This window comes from Nematolebias whitei, chromosome 16 (assembly GCF_014905685.2).
Source record: "Nematolebias whitei isolate Nwh7 chromosome 16, NemWhi1, whole genome shotgun sequence".
NCBI classification, from domain to species: domain Eukaryota; kingdom Metazoa; phylum Chordata; class Actinopteri; order Cyprinodontiformes; family Rivulidae; genus Nematolebias; species Nematolebias whitei.
The window spans coordinates 10,906,950-10,924,309 of record NC_056513.1 but is presented as its reverse complement, the minus strand read 5'-3'; the positions used below and the strand labels follow the sequence as shown (position 1 = coordinate 10,924,309).

The window sequence follows — 17,360 nt, the reverse complement described above, 5'->3', positions numbered from 1 at the left end:
AGAAGAAGAAGAAGAAGAAGAAGAAGAAGAAGAAGAAGAAGAAGAAGGTCAGTGCTACAGTCTTTCAATTTTGAGGCTGCATTGAGCTCAGGCTCTGTCAGGAAGTATCCAACATGAAACAGTTGAGAAATCTTTCATGAGAGTTCGCTCGCTGTGCAACCTCTACCAAGAGGAGCGGCCGAAACGAACAAGGACAACATCAGCGTGGGACGATACATTTGGGAATCATAACGCTCAGAGCTGAGCTGACGTGTGAAAATAAAAGAGTCTGCAAACTATTGCTGAACATTTGGAAAGTCCAATAATATTTTTTGCACAATTGTTGTCTCGTAGATCTAAGTGACCTCTGGCAACAGAAAGCACAAAAATAAAAGGCTTTAAGTTGGTGAATTTTTACAGGTACAAAGGCAATAAATAACTTGTTTCATATGCGTTTTATTTCTGTATAATTAGAGCATGCTGGATGCCTCGAACTTCCCCCTGGTATTAATAAAGTATCCATCCATCCATCTTGGTGTGATAACAGCACATTGTACATCTTTGCTTAACATTTAGACATTATGTATTAAAGTCAGCACTGCGTCTGTTAGCAAAATTGGACCACTAGATTTGAACAAAAATCACAAACAATCCTTGGATGCATATTTACAACTTTTAAACTTTTCAACTCAAGATGACCATTACGCCGAAAAACAAACTAACCAAAACAAATGAATAAAAAGGCGGCTATACCTTAGACAATTTGTCAGCTACTGAGAAACTCCGAGTGGTAGTAGCTGTGCATGGTCCCATCACATCCTTCTGACAGCCACACATTGTGAGATATTTTGCTTAAAACATTGGCAATAATCAACACGATTAGCAAAATATCTCACTAAGAAATGGATGGATTTCAATGAAACTTTTCACAAATGGGAATTTAAAATGCATAAACTAACAAGAAACGGAAGTTATAATTTCTTTAAATGTTCTGTGTTTAAATAAAAAAAACACTATTTAACCACTTTTAAAACCATAAAAATAAGAATAAAATAAACTATTTTACAGTGTCTGATGAAAACTCCACAGGAGCAAGTTTACTTGTAACTTGATGAATGAATCTGTCCTGCAGGGAAGCGAAAAGCAGGAACAGAAAAACTGATTAAAACATTTAAAGAACGTAAACTCACCATAATTTATGATGGAAGTTGTTTCTCAAAGTCTCTGTTTAGGTCTGAGTGTACACCTGAAACCCTCACACCGACACTCCCACACAACAGTTTATTGTTGCCACAGGCGTGCACGCGCGGACACAGAGGAATGTCACGGATCCTGCTCCACCTGTTCCACCAGGTGTGTGTGCGCGCGTGTGTGTGTGTTTCCTGCTACAGGTGCTTGGATCTGCTCCTGCTCGCGTGAAGAAATGGTGGAGGTGAGGAGCACGAACAGTTTGATAAAGTCGGGACTTACCTGTCGGCTTTCAGGGGAGTCCTGGTCCGAAGTGTGCCCGGAAACCGACCGGACTCATAATCCACGTTTCAGGTGTGGACGCGTTCACTGCGCGTCGGAAACTATTTGCTCCCACGCTCGCCTAGCTGCCATATGCAAATGAGCCGGGTCACGTGACTCCTCCGCTCCAATTAGAGATCACCTCTTCCTCTTGTTTCTTCTCGCATTGTTCCCGCCTTTTCAGCTGCCTGGTCATCAGTTAGTTCAAATGAAGATATTGTTTTAAGATAATATACAATTTGTGCATTTGAAATAATTTTGTTTATCAGGACGATGGCTCAGTTGGTATCACTGTTGCCTCTCGGTGAGAAGGTCGTCGGTTCAAATCCCGGCTCGAGGCCTTTCTGGGTGGAGTTTGCATGTTCTGTGCATGTGTGAGTTTTCTCCGGGTACTCCGGTTTCCTCCCACAGACCAAAAACATGCATGTTAGGCTGATTGGTAACTCTAAATTGTTCCTAGGTGTGAGTGAGAGACTGAATGGTTGTTTTGTTTGTCTCTATGTGTCCCTGTGATGGACTGGAGACCTGTCCAGGGTGTCCCCCGTCTCTCGCACAATGAAAAGTAGACATGGACACCAGTGACACCCACGTCCCGAAAAGGAAGAAGTGGGTAAAGATAATGGAAGGATGGATGCATGCATGGATAGACTGACAAACAATTCAACAATCCTGAGAGGGTTAGCTAAAGTTTAATAATTAAACAGCTGTTGTTTGTGTCCTGGCATACCTTCAACATTACTGTTCAAACAAAGCTGACCAGTTAGCTCATGTGCAGCACAAAGACATGGACAAACAGGACTATCTGAAGATATTCATTTGGACTAATTAAAAAAGATCCCAGCAAAATGTTCACAGCTTCCTGTCTGTTCAGACTTTAGTATTTAAAGCTCTTCTGGCTCCGTTTCGTCTCTAGGATCTTCTAAAACACCAGAACACACAATCAGATGTTCCAAGACCTAAAGTGAACTTTCGCTGTTGCTGCTCTCGTTTTATAAAATAATTCACCTTTCCGTAAAAAAAAATCATCTCGGACTTCAGAAAGCTTTAGGGTGCTGCTACCCACCTCTACTCACTGCCTCTGACTCAAGTAGGACTTGACAAATATACTTTTTATCATGTTATTTTCAAATGTTTTTACTGCTTTGTTTTTTATATTGTTTACTGTATTTTGAGTTTTTCAGTGTTTTTTTTTTTTATTGCTTTTTATTTTACAGGCCTCTTGTAAATGAGTCCTTGTGACTCAATGAGACTAACCTGTATAAATAAAAGGTGAATGAATTGCAATTTTTGCTGTTTTCTCATATAGAGAAAAACTGATATTAACATTAAATGAAACAATAGTTACATCATGTTTGTTTTGTGTGAAGACAGTGATGACATTCTCAAAAGATATATAAAATGGCAGCAGTAATGTTCTCATGCACACTTATAAAACAGATTTTTCTGTGACAATAAGTTTTTTAGGCAATAAGGTTTTTCACGTGTTGGCTGTTGATTTTAATCACGTAAACCTGAAAGGCACTCTGCTAAGATTTTATCAGCACGTGACCATTCCAACACAGGGAAATAACGCACTCTATCGTGTTTACACCAACATACGAGATGCATACAAAGCCGTATCCCGTCCCCGCCTCGGCCTCTCTGACCACATCTCCATCTTTCTGGCCCCTGTCTACCTCCCTCCGCTGAGACATTCCAGACCAACACAGAGGACTGTCACTATATGGCCCAGTGACAGTGACTCTGTACTGCAGGACTGTTTTGCATGCACAGACTGGCAGATCTTCAGGGAGGTTGCTGTAAATGAGGGCGATCTGGATCTGGAGGACTACACATCTTCTGTCCTCAGATACATCAGCAAGTGCTCTGAAGATGTCACCACAACCAGGACTGTGACATGCTACCCGAACCCGAAACCCTGGCTGAACGCGGAGGTCCGTACCCTACTGAAAGAGCTCTGCTGCAACTGGTCTGAATGACTACCGGCCAGTAGCCCTCACCCTGATAGTCGCTAAATGATTTGAAAGACTCATGGCCCACATCAAAACTACTATCGACATCAGCAAGGACCCTCACCAGTATGCATACTGCAAAAATAGATCAACAGAGGACACCATCTCTTCTGTGGTCCACATTGCTCTCACCCACCTGGAGCAGAAGGACTCCTACGTCCATTTGCTCTTTGTGGACTTCACATCTGCCTTCCACACCATGATCCACCAGACCCAAATGAACAAACTACTCACACTAGGACTAAGCCCCTCCCTATGCAACTGGGCCCTAGACTTCTTAACCAACAGGCCGCAGTCTGTGAGGATCCACATCTCCTCCTCCACCGTAACCCTCAGCAATGGCTACCCTCAGGGCTGTGTGTTGAGCCCCCTCCTGTTCACTCTGCTCACGTATGACTGTGAACCTACCTATCCAGGCTGTCACAATGTAAAGTTTGCAGACGATACAGTGGTGGTTGGATGCATCACAAACAACAATTGGTCCAGCTACAGGCAAGAGGTGGAACACCTGAAGAGCTGGTGCAGGAAGGACAACCTTCAAATCAATATGAAGGAGATGGTCGTGGACTTCAGACAGAGCAAACAAACCTCCTCCCCTCCACCCCCGAACATAGGATCTGCAGTGGAAGTGGTCTCCAGTTACAAGTACTGCACCTGAATGACAACCTCAGCTGGGGTAACAACACTACTAGTCTGATCAAGAAAGCTCATCAGAGACTCTACTTCCTCAAGCACTTGAGGCGAGCTTGTCTGGGAAGCTCAGTCCTCACCTCCTTCTACAGGTGTGCAGTGGAGAGCATCCTGTGCTCCAGCATCAACGTGTGGCATGGAGACTGCACAGCTGCAGAAAGAAAAGCTCTGCAGAGAGTGGTGAAGGCTGCACAGAGGTCTGATGGAGTCAGCCTCCCCACCATCACAGACATCTACACCTCCAGATGCAGGGATAGTGCCACCTGCATCATGAAGGACCCCAATCATCCAGCACACACACTCTTTGCCCCATTCCCCTCAGGCTGGAGGTTGAGGAGCATTAAGTGCAGAACCTCTAGACTGAGGAGCAACTTCTACCCTGAAGCTATTAAACTCAAAACCTAACCAGGATAATCACTGTGAAAAAAACTCTGTAATGCCACTTTAATTGATGATATGAGCTGCTGATTATTTCATGCTGCTGATCTCATGCTGCTGATTATTTCTTGCTGTGGTATTCATTTATATTAATTCGTACCCATCTGCTCACACAGACTCATGTTCAGCTGCTGTTGTTACACCGTATCTTTTAGCGTACCGTTTGGCGTTCGTTTAGTGTATGTCTTAGATTGTGATTTAATGTTTCTTTTAAAACTTTATACGTTTGCTATTTTTGGGTGTAACTGGGACCCTGCGCACATAATTTCATTCCACCTCATGTACCATATGTGATGCGAATGACAATAAATCTACTTGAACTATAACTTGAAGTGTTACAACAATTTTTTTATGCAGAGATACATTTTATAAAAGCTGCTTTCTTTCAAATCTCATGACTCAAAATATTATTATTATTTTTTATCCTTCCATAAAATTTTCGTTTTAAAGAGAAAAGCTTAGATGCAAAAGTACAAACCAACAAAACAAGCAAGGCTGTGGTATTGAACAGCCATCCATTATCTTTACTCGCTTCTTCCTGTTCAGGTCACCGGGGTCAGTGGTGTTCATCTCCAGCAGTCACTGTGCGAGAGGCGGGGGACACCCTGGACAGGTCTCCAGTCCATCACAGGGACACATAGAGACAAATGGGACATTTATTGCCACAACTTAAGAGTTACCAATCAGCCCAGTGTGTATGTTTTTGGTCTGTGGGAAGAAACCGGAGTGCCCGGAGAGAACCCACGCTTGCACAGAGAGAACATGCAAACTCCACCCAGAAAGGCCCCTGGACCGGGGTTTGAACCGAGGACCTGCTCGTTGAGAGGCAGCGGCTCTACCAGTTGCGCCACCGTGCTGCCCGGGATTGAACATATGTTCATAAAAATAACCATTAAATAAAACGACAACAACAAAAATAAAATTCTGATCAGTAAAGGAACAGGTTAAGTAAAATAAAATCAGGGACTCTAAATTGAGAACAATTTATTTTAATTGTTTGTGCATGACAAATTTTTTGAGATCAGGATGGATCGGCTTCAGGTTGACTCTCTAACTGATGTACCGCGCAACCTTCAGTTTGGTAGCAACAGTGTAGAAAATTTATTCGTTTAGATTTATTTTATTTATTATCAAAGTTGGATTTTGTAGACTTTTTAGCGGAAAAAGACTAAAAATCATCTCCTGCACCAACTGCAGGTTTTTAGAAAATACTTCTTTTTTTTTTGTCAATAAGTGTTGCAAGAATAAAAACTGCAGCAACAACGTTTTATTCTTTTTCTGTTTCTGTTTTCGCAGAGCACCACACTGCGTGCCTGAACAGCAAAGATCTGGAAGTAGACCACGAATACTACAGTAAGACAAGACTCTGTTTGCTAAATGTTTTGGAGCTTGCAGTTTTATTGAATGCTTTTTGATCATTTGATCAATACTCATATCAATAAACTCTATCTCAGAAGAAATTACTGAAAAAAAAAATGTTTAAAGCAAATAGAAAATGTAACTGTTATCTAAACTGAGAGTGAAGTTGAAAACATAAGGGAAACATTGTTTTTTGATTATAACAAACCATTTTAAATAAAAATAGCTTTTTGTGTATAGGCGACATATGGATACGCATTTTGATTTTAAGAAAGCAAACAAGGAGGGTAAATAATTAGAAAAAAGTTTAAATTTATTGTTGTTTTTACACTTTTTATCCATTAAAATTTAACTAAATCTCACGAGTTTGGCAAATTATAAAATGTCCCTCTCGTAACTTCAAAAAGTCCCACCAGTAGCCCACTTAGAAGTTGCACAACAAAAACTTTGCAACTTGTGCTCAGTGTGTTTGTGCTGATTCAGGTGCTTTTTGGCTGCATGTTTGTTCCTTTACAAAATCAGAATAAAATCTTAAAATGATACAAGGTCAAATCAAAACCTGACTCCTCAAATGCAACTTTTTAAATCATTACAAAACTATTATTATAGCTAGTTTTTGTCCATAAGTGCATGTAAAAGCCTTTATTGATTTTCTCCTGTTTACTCTTTTCCTCAGAGAGGAGATAACTTGTTCTAGATCAGAAACATTTCTCAACTGCTGCTGGGAATTCGTGTAAATCGGTTTGTGTTTACATGGGGCTGGGAGGACGGAGGGGAAATGAGAAGGACGCACAAAGACCAAAGTTAGTGGATAAAAGGAGGGAGCAGAACCTGGATCCACATTGACAGCAGGTCAGGATCAGTTTGGAGGATGAGGAGGACTCACCTGCTGCTGCTGGCCTCTCTGGCCTTTGCCTCTCTGACTTCTCTTGCTGCTGGAGCTCCAATGTAAGTGCGCCTTCGGAACCATTGCACATTTACGTTGATTTATAGAAAACAAAACTCAAATATGGCTTTGTTTCTTTTGTGTAGACGGCATTTAGAACCACCTTTTGTCAATCGTTTTTCATGATCATTTCTGGTAAACGGCCACAAAAAATAATAAAGACTGTGGCACAGGTTAGAGAAGGTGGGCCTGTTATCGGAAGGTCGCCGGTTAAACTCCCCGGACAGACAATATCAAAATGTGGGTGGGAAAGGTGAAACACACCTGCCTCCACCCTCAATTGCCCCACTCTGAGCCCTTGAGCAAGGCCCTTAACCCCCACCATCGGCTCCTCTATGGAAGCAAATGTGTCTCAATTTTGGAATTAAAATGGATTAATAGAAATGCTTTTCATTTTCAAAATAAAACTGCATGTTTTGACTCATAAATAAAATTAAAACTAAATCATCTGCCACTTGGAATTGCATTTAATTTACAAATTGAGCAGTCTTGGAGAAGAAAATGAAAATGCAGTTTGGATGATTTATGTTTAATTTTATTTACGAATCAAAACATGCAGCTTTATTTTGAAAATGAAAAGCATTTCTATTAATCCATTTTAATTTGAAAATTTAGACACATTTGCTTCCATGCTCCCCTGGGTGACCTTGATCAGTAGTTCTCAAGGTCCCCAGACCACTGGGATCTGCGAGCTAGCGCTTGGGGGTCCGTAATTCATTCAACCTTTATTTACACAGGTTAATCCCATTGAGGCTCGGGGACTCATTTATAGGTGGGGGGAAAAATTATATATATTTACAAGCACATAGTTGTTTAACAACCAGTTAAAATACACCAAAATGCAGGAAATTGCATATGCCTTATTCAAAATTTTCTGGAGGAGGACCACACCCCCCACCGCTATTTGCATTCTGGCATCGATTGGTTTATAAAATAAGCACTGATACTTGATATGACTACTGCCGTTATGATTCTGTTAAGTTTTATGTAATAATTTGAAGTGGAAATACATTTATTATGTTAATTGTGTGAAAAGGTAAAGTTTTAAAATGGTTTTTGATGCTGACGATTTTCTCAAAACTGTAATTTTTGGAAGTTGAAATTGAAAATTTTGTTAATTAAGTGAGACTTGAATGAAAAATGCTCCATGTTTAAAAGTATAAAATTGTGTTAACACTATTAAAAAACAGGTCTTAAGTATTTATGTTGCACAAAAATCTTCATGGCATTAAAGAGACAAACTGAAGAAAATTATTTGATAAACATGAGGGTTGTGAGGGGGTCCCTGAAACTTTTTCTCCCCTGTAAGGGGTCCCTGAACCCAAAAAGTATGAGAACCCCTGCAGCTCCCCGCTCCACACAGGGCTGTGGCTCGGTGGTTGTGTTAGGAAGGGCAACCGGCATAAAACAATTGCCAAGTCTTCATGCGACTCAGTTCACTGTGGTGACTCCTGAAGAAGGGAGCAGCCGAAAGAAGAAAAATTAAATAAAAAATATTAGCATGTCTACTCTGCATATTGAACCATTGAACAAAACTTAAATTTTTCTCTCTGTTGCGTTTCATCAGAGTCCAAGAGTCATGATGGAAAGTTTGATGCTGGATCATAATCAAGATAATCAATGGATCACTCATTGGGTGCAAAGTCTGAACAACAGCGAATAAGCCCTAACTAAACAAATAATTACAACAGACCCCCAAACCCCCTGAAATTTATCAAATAAACATACATTCAGAGAGTTGGGTGCTTTCCAAAGTGTCAAAAGTTAAATCAACAGATAAGCTAAGTCAAGATATGTGCTGGTGGTAAATTTAAGCATTTTATTCACTGTAAATCACTGCAAAGTCATTTGGATTTTTTTTTTTTTTTTAACAAAATGATCCATATACTAGTACAGACACCATAAATAACTGACAATTAATGTGTTCCTTAAATTGATTTGTTAAAAAATGCAATTAAAATCAATGTTAATCTGGTCAATGCAAAGTTGTTTCAGCTTTTCTGATAACTGTGCACTTGACTTGTTTTTTTGTTTTGCAGCAAAGTCTTGTCTGCTCCCAACTTACTGCGAGTTGGAACAGCGGAAAATGTTTTTATAGAATGTCAAGGCTGCAGCGGAGCCGCCATTAACGTCGAGATCAAAGTGATGAGCCATCCGACCAAAACCACAGAGCTGGTCAAGACATCTGTGACCCTTAACAACGAAAACAACTTCCAGAATCTTGGAAAAATAACAGTAAATATTTATTTATTTTTCTAATAATTAGCTAAAATTCCTTAAAGCATATATATTATATAACACACAAATAAATTATTAAAAAATCGTACATTGTGATTTCTGAATATTTGTTTTTTTAGATTATGTCTCTCACAGTGAACATGCACCTAAGATGAAAATTTCAGACCCCTCCATGATTTCTGTGGGAGAACTTGCAAAGTCACAGTGTGTTCAAATATTTATTTTCCTCAATATATATATATTACTTTTATTTATTTATAGATACGTATATAGGTAGATGTATAGATATAGATAAATACATAATATTATTTGTTTATTTTTGTTTTTGTTTTTTCTTTTCTTCCTCTCATGGACTCATAAGACTCGGAAAACCGGGTGGGTGTTAGGTGTAACTATTGAGTACTGGAGAAGGGGTAGGATTAAATAAGTTTTACTTCTTCCTACCCCTTTTCAGAAATGTTAAATGGGCTTCGTGTGTGTGCATGTATATGGGTATGTGTACGTGGATAGGTGTGTGCACATTTGGATAAACTTATATTTTTTTTATTTTGTGTGCGCTCAGTCAAAGCAGATGCTTTTGCAGATGTGGGTCTGTTTTGCAAGGGGTTCTGTGTGTTCAAATGTATGCGTGTATATGTGTAGATATGTATGTATGGATGCACAGGTTCACATTGGTGTTGATGTTGATACACCCTGTGCAGTGTGCAATGGTTTGACATGTCTATATATGTATACCCCCCATCTAAAGACACACCTGTCTTTTGATTCTGGTTTCAGATCCCACCTGGAGACTTTAGCAGGGACCCCACTATGAAACAATATGTTTACCTGCAAGCTAAGTTTCCTGACAGAGAGCTGGAGAAAGTCGTCCTGGTGTCCTTCCAGTCTGGATACATCTTCATACAGACTGACAAGACCCTGTACACTCCCAACAGCAAAGGTGTGTAGGAAATACAATATAGTTGTTTAGGATGAACTAAATAAATCCCGAATCCTCCAACAAACACAATGTATTTAAACTGTGTATGCCAAATCTTGTATTTGTTTGACTAAACTCTGAGAAGCAAAACTTAGCTCTGTCTTCCTTTGACAGTTTATTACAGGATGTTTGCTTTGACGCCACAAATGACGCCTGTGGAAAAAGACGAGCGAAGCCAAACTGAAGCATCTATTTCCATTGAGATTGTGGTATTGTATTTCATTCTTTTTGTAATAAGATTTGAAAACAAACAATCAGCTGTAACTGGGAAAACTACCCAAGTATGACTATACCATTGACTTTAGCAGAAGAGAACTGACACAAAACTTCACACTTTTAGTAAAAAGATGAAGAAATAAAGGTTAATATGCCTGCTTCATAGTAAATAATTTACAATAAACAGGTTTTCCTGGTTGCAGAAAAATGATTAAACGCAATCATTAATAGTTGTTAAATGTGATTTATTTACGCAGACCCCTGATGACATCATTATACCACTTGATTCGGTCTCTCTAAAAAACGGTATGCACTCTGGAGATTATAAACTTGCTGAAATTGTTAGGTGAGTATGCTTTCATTTAGTTGAGTGTAACTGTGAAGATTGAGATTATGTTCTGGTTATGCGTGAAGCCCTCTTTAACTCGTTATAAATCATCTTAATAAAGGGTTTTTCAATAAATGTATGTTTATGGTGTAGTCTAGATCAAATGTAATAACAAAAGTGGCACAAAAAGTAAGAAAATTTGTGTTTTATAATTCTTTGTTGTAACAATGCTTTTTGGAAATACATTTTCAAGCCTGTTTATTTCTCCTTAAATGGTTTCCCATGTGTTAGGAAAATGCAGTTGTGGTTGAGCACTGGGATCCCCCCATGAAAATGTTGCCAAATCAGGATAAACAAAACATATTGGCAATTTAACAGTTTGATTCTGTTTTAAAAACAACCCCAAAAGCATGCGGAAGAACCATACACAGCCACAACAGCCTGATTGTTAATATTTAGCAGCTGTTAACCATCAGTGGTTGACCCAAGGCTGAACAGTCCCAATCATGAAAGTCCTCCAGAAAGGGGCAATCCCATTCAACTACTGGCCAATCACCTGCCTCTGTGCAACATGGATCAGGCATCATATTGACTAAGATTGGATCTGGATTGGCTACAGGTAAGCCTATGGCTCAGTGCCACACACATGGATACTGGAGAGCTCGAAACTATACAACATCAGTAAGACACTAAGAACCTTCATCAAGAACCCAATGGGAATGTTGAAGACAGCTCTAGAGGCCTGTTGAGGTTCTCCTTAGGAGTGACAAGGTTGGGTGAGATTAGGAATTAGATCATTAGAGGTACAGCACAGGTTGAACAACTGGGAGATAAAGTTAGGGAGGCCAGACTGAGATGGTTTGGACATGTCCAGAGGAGGGACAGTGGGTATACTGGTAGAAGGATGTTAGAAATGAAGCTGCCAGGAAAAAGACAAAGAGGAGATACATGGATGCAGTTAGAGAGGACATGGAGGTAGTTGGAGTGAGGACAGAGTGAGATGGAGGAGGATGACTCGCTGTGGCGACCTCTGAAGAGCCAAAAGAAGAAGAAGAAGAACTGAATTTCTGAATTCTCCAGTACATGGAAGTCAAAGCATTGTGAAACAGTTTCTCACTTACATAAATGTGCAGCAAAATATATTGAATATTTGTGTCATTCAGTTTTACAACAAACATTAAAAAACTTTGATTTCCAGGCGATACAACTTGTGACCTGGAAAGCACTTTAGCTGGATCTTCACCTTGTCTTGTCAAGCAAAAGGTCACAGAGGAAGAAACAAAAACAATGACACATCTGCCATTTGTTTTGACCTTATTAATATATTTGCTGTATTGTTTCAATCAGAAAGATTGACTTAATCAACAGACACTAAATAGCAAAAGGTGATGAATTCCTGATCTTTTGTGTACCTGTTGTTTTCTGTCAGATGATGTGAAGCTTCAATTCTTGGCATCAGAAATAAACAATTGATTTGATGTCTCACTCCTGTGTTTGCCTCAGCTTTTGTAATAATATCCCAATGTTCTGATCTGTTAATTGATTTGCACATGTGTGTCTCTGTGCAGTCCTGGACTGTGGAAAGTGGTGGCAAAGTTCCAAAGCAACCCACAGCAAAGCTACTCTGCAGAGTTTGAGGTCAAAGAATATGGTAAATGTTTCACTATCATCAGCGCTATTTTTCATCGAATTACTTTTCACTTAGTTGAACTAACACTGAAAGATGTATTTATTTATTTAGTGCTTCCTAGTTTTGAAGTTAAACTGATACCTGATTCGCCCTTCTTCTACGTGGACAGTGAGGAGTTTACTGTCAACATTAAAGCTACGTATGTGAAGTGTTTTTAGTAACTGCAACATAAAATAGACTTCAGTACTTAGGCCAGATTATTTGCTGTTGAGGTATGGCTTTAAAATGTCCACGTCTTTTGGTTGTAGGTATCTGTTTGGAAAAGAAGTTGATGGGACGGCCTATGTTGTGTTTGGAATTATGGAGAACGGTGTGAAGAAGAGCCTCCCTCACTCTCTGTCAAGAGTGTCGGTGAGAAGTCACACAAAGTCAATTATCCAGTTCAAGTGTAATAAAAATGTTATATGTTCACTCAAAATCAGACTGGCAATTCTTTATGTTGTTCTTTTAGGTCCAGAATGGAGAAGGACGGGTCAAACTGAAAAGGGACCAGATCACTCAGACTTTTAAAGATATTAATGGTCTTGTGGGGAGCTCCATATATGTGGCTGTCAGTGTGCTGACAGAGAGCGGTAAGAGTCAGAGATTCTGTTTTTGCCAGATTATTAAAGTTAGTCTTGATTAAATTATGATTATTTAGCAGATAAAATGATGATGAAACATAATTTTATAGCCATTTGGGTTTCAAAACTTTACCAATAAAATAGGTTTAAGGGGAGTAGTGGCGCAAAGGTTAGAGAAGGTGGGCTTGTGATCAGATGATCACCGGTCCAACTCCCGGTACTGACAACATCAAAATGTGGGTGGGAAAGAAGAAGCACACACACCTGCTTCCACCCTCATTGGCCCCACACTGGGCCCTTGAGCAAGGTCCTTAATCCCCATCACCTGTTCTCCTGGATGCCCTAGCAGCTCTCTGCTCCACACATAGGACTGTGAGAGCTCAGTGATCTGTGGTTGCGTCAGGAAGGGCATCCAGCGTAAAAATAATTGCCAAGTCTTTGCGCGAGTTAGTTCACTGTGGCGACCGCTGTAGAAGGGAGCAGCCGAAAGAAAGGAAAAAAAAGGTTTAAAGGTTATACAAAAATAGTTATAAAATAAACAGTTATTATTTTGTCTGTTTCTGAGGAAAGTGAGAGCAGATACAAAACCTGTTGTGTTCAGTTAATCTACCATAATTTCCGTATTCTTGAGCGCACCTGAATATAAGCCACGCCCACTAAATTTTAAAAGAAAGAAGATTTTGTACATATATAGGCCGCACTTGTATATAAGTCGCGGGTGTCCAGGTTGAAACATGAGATATCTACACAGAAACATTTTTTAAACATTTAATTAAATACGTCCCAGTAACATACCAAATATGTACAGTAATGTATTTTTTATGAAGTGTCTGTAACATGGCTCATTAAATAAAAAAATATAAAAAAAATACAGTAACCTGCCAGGAAGTCGGTGATAGCTATTTTCATGTTCCTCCTGTGCACTTGAGCTTGTGCTGTCCTCTATCACGCAGATATCTTTCGAAACCCATTGGCGATAGAGGATTTTTTTACACCATGCTGTGCTGTTAGGGTGCACTGGCAGACTTGAGCAAAAGTTGCTCTTTGCATGCAGCCAGTTTGGGTAAATGATGTCTCACCGCCAGTCATTCAAAGACTCCCACCGAGCTCCGAGTGCCATTTTAATTGTATGATTCATACTTATTTCGAGTGGCTGCAAATATTTCATTGTGCCCCCAGAGAAGGGGGAAACGAGGCACAATAGGGAGAGAGAACAAGAGTCCCCATGTGGACTCCCAATTCCACCAAGACAAGAGTCTGCAAGAGTCAGTCCAACAAAAGTCCCCAGTTTCATTGGTCCACTGTGACCTGTTCAGCAATTTCATTGGTCAAATTTTTTCAAACCTTTATTTATACAGGTAGTCTCATTGAGTCATGAGTGCTCACCCCCCTAGAGAGACATGTATTGGGCACCTATGTGAGCACCCGGGTGTGACGAGGCTAAATGTTTTGGCAGCATGAAGCTCGTTAGCCCGTCAAAAAAAAAAAAAAAATCTATAAATTAGCTGCAGCATTGTATAAAACGCGGGGTTCAAAATGTGTGAAAAAAAGTGCTGGCTTATAGTCTGGAAATTATGGTATTTAAGACCAATGTTAAGTTTTTTCTTCATCATTTCTATTATTATATAATGTCTTTTATTCTTAATTTCTGTTATTATATAATAAGTCTTTTAATCATCATTTCTGTTATTATATGATAAGTCTTTTAATCATCATTTCTGTTATTATATAATAAGTCTTTTAATCATCATTTCTGTTATTATATAATAAGTCTTTTAATCATCATTTCTATTATTATATAATAAGTCTTTTATTCATCATTTCTATTATTATATAATGTCTTTTATTCTTAATTTCTGTTGTTATATAATAAGTCTTTTATTCAAAATTTCTATTATTGTATAATAAGTTTTATTCTTCATTTCTATTATTGTATAATAAGTTTTATTCTTCATTTCTATCATTGTATAATAAGTCTTTTAATCATCATTTCTATTGTTATATAATGTCTTTTAATCATAATTTTTATTATTATATAATAAGTCTTTTTATGAGAGTTTTTTCTTGTCCAGATAAGTCTTCAAAAACACAACACACAAACAAAAAATACACATGTTGCATGTTTTTTGAGCTAAGCGCATTCTGACTTATAATTCAGTGAAGTAACATCTTGATGGCAGGAGGTTATACGGCACTAATTTGTGGATGTTGTTCATTTTCCCATCACAGGAAGTGAAATGGTGGAGGCGGAGTTAAGAGGCATCCAGATCGTCACATCACCCTACAGAATCTCTTTCAAAAAAACACCTAAATATTTCAAACCTGGAATGTCCTTTGACGTTGCGGTAAACAACCAAAGTTGTTTTATGTCATTAAAGTGTAGCTGTTTCGTTAATTTAGACATTTTTTTATGATGCAAATGTTGCACCTTACAATTATTGTTAACCATTTCAACTATAGTTTGTGCTGAAGTTAGTGTTAATAAATATAACCTCATTAACTCAGATTTTTAAATAGGATTTTTTTTTTTTTTTGGAGGTGGGATTATACACAATTAATAACTTACCTGTTGTAGATAGCTCTTTTTCTGACCTCACATTAAGAAATAAAGTTGGGGAAGTGGTGGTGCAGAGGTTAGAGGAGGTGATCCTGTAATTGGAAGGTCGCTGGTTCCAATCCCATAACATCTATAATTTGTGTGGGAAAGGTGAAGCACCTAAGTCTGCTTCCTCTGAGCCATTGGCAAGTCACCCTAACCCCCCCACCATCCACTCCCCCTCTACTCCACACATGCGGGCTGTGGTAGCTCACTGGGTTTTTGCCAAATCTTCATGTGAGTTCACTTTCTGTGGCCACCCCGAAGGAAGAAGCTGAAATAAAAGACAAACGTTGGAAGGAAGCTAAGGACTACTTTAAATGGGTTCAAGACCAAACTGCAATTTTAAAGAATTTCATGACATTATGGTATGACATCATGACATATGGTATTTTATAAATATTTAGATTTTACATTCTTTATATCAGTTTTGCATCACACAAGTATTTCAATCAAATTCTGTGATTATTTGCAAGTGCAAATAGCAGCAGCAGCAGCTAGCTGTAGCTCTTCGGTTGTGGCCTGTGACACTTCCAGCCAGAAATTTGTGATATTTCTGCATAATAATTATGCAAAGAGGAAAAGAAGTAGCCCCCCTTATAGATGGCTAATAAATAGTTTATAGATATGGTATTAATTCCTCTATAAACACTTTATAAATCATTAATAATTATTTATTATGCATTAATCAAGGGTAACAAATAGACAAAACTAACCAGTTTGTTGCCAAATAGTGAGACAAATCTTCCACCTACATATTTCATCTAGAGTTGTTACATTAAATATGTCAGACTAAGTTTCTACCGTGTAAGCACAAAAAACATTTGTGTTTAGGATGTAATATTAGTTATAGATACTTATAATGCAGTGATAAAGTACAATATTATATGCTAAATAAATAGGTTTACAAATGCTTATTGTGCTTACAAGGTAGTACCTTATTCTCAAATGTTTAATATAACAACTATAGATGTATGGGTGGCAGGTTTGGCTCACTATTTGGCAAGAAACAATCAGTTTAGTCTCTTTGTCACCCTTAATTAATGCATAATAAGCAGTTATTAGTGATTTATAAAGTGCTTATAGTGGAATTAATAATATGTCCATAAACCATTCATTAGCATCTATAAGGGGAACCTTGTTGCAATCACACTAACTGCTATAAACTGTTGAATATTGGAGTTTTAGAAGGAATCAGTCCACTTTGGTTCTGGTTTTGCTCAGATTAGTTGTTAGCTTTTACTCTGGACAAAATAAACTCCCAAGATTTTGGGACTGGTGGAGTTTTTTCTAGGCAATAAGGCTACTGTGCCAAAGGTGGCATAATAAATGTTCATAAACTTTTTACAACCCCCCCCCCCCCCCCCTCAAACAATCTGAACTTTCTCTTTCAGTGTTTTTAGCAAGCTGCTTAAAGCAGTCTGATTATGTATATATATATATATATTTTTTATTTATTTATTATAAACCTCAGATTGAAGTGGTGAATCCTGATGACAGTCCAGCTGATGGTATCCCAGTGGTGATCCATCCTGGTGACGTGAGGGGCTTTACAGCACCCAATGGCATGGCGAGACTTACCGTCAATACACAAGCAACGTATGCTTCGCTGCAAATCACTGTGAGCATCATCAAAACATAAATAACACAATAACATATATAATGTATACTTTCTATCTATCTATCTATCTATCTATCTATCTATCTATCTATCTATCTATCTATCTATCTATCTATCTATCTATCTATCTATCTATCTATCTATCTATCTATATATATATATATATATATATATATATATATATATATATATATAT

The 17,360-nt window shown here is 38.5% G+C and overlaps 1 protein-coding gene and 2 long non-coding RNA genes across 4 annotated transcripts in view; 2 read left to right on the top strand and 1 right to left on the bottom strand.

Annotated features, from left to right (window-relative positions):
* LOC119422320 overlaps nt 1-1,539 on the bottom strand; it is a 10,373-nt gene extending 8,834 nt beyond the window's left edge. The window contains exon 1 of one of the 2 annotated variants that reach the window (XR_005187418.1): nt 1,450-1,539. This is a non-coding gene — a long non-coding RNA (uncharacterized LOC119422320). Of the gene's footprint in view, nt 1-1,169; nt 1,216-1,449 lie in introns of those variants that run through there. The other variant, XR_005187417.1, reaches the window with a different exon arrangement.
* Nucleotides 1,337-6,711, top strand: LOC119422321. Its single transcript, XR_005187419.1, has 3 exons — nt 1,337-1,411; nt 5,925-5,981; nt 6,664-6,711. It is a non-coding gene; the product is annotated as an uncharacterized LOC119422321 (long non-coding RNA).
* LOC119422319 (complement C3) overlaps nt 6,711-17,360 on the top strand; it is a 31,321-nt gene continuing 20,671 nt past the window's right edge. The window contains exons 1-11 of the mRNA XM_037689667.1: nt 6,711-6,935; nt 8,973-9,168; nt 9,949-10,111; nt 10,265-10,359; nt 10,624-10,712; nt 12,263-12,345; nt 12,436-12,523; nt 12,633-12,735; nt 12,836-12,956; nt 15,177-15,292; nt 17,018-17,164. Coding sequence (XP_037545595.1) covers nt 6,859-6,935; nt 8,973-9,168; nt 9,949-10,111; nt 10,265-10,359; nt 10,624-10,712; nt 12,263-12,345; nt 12,436-12,523; nt 12,633-12,735; nt 12,836-12,956; nt 15,177-15,292; nt 17,018-17,164 — 1,278 coding nt within the window. The 5' untranslated portion in view covers nt 6,711-6,858. The remainder of the gene's footprint in view (nt 6,936-8,972; nt 9,169-9,948; nt 10,112-10,264; nt 10,360-10,623; nt 10,713-12,262; nt 12,346-12,435; nt 12,524-12,632; nt 12,736-12,835; nt 12,957-15,176; nt 15,293-17,017; nt 17,165-17,360) is intronic.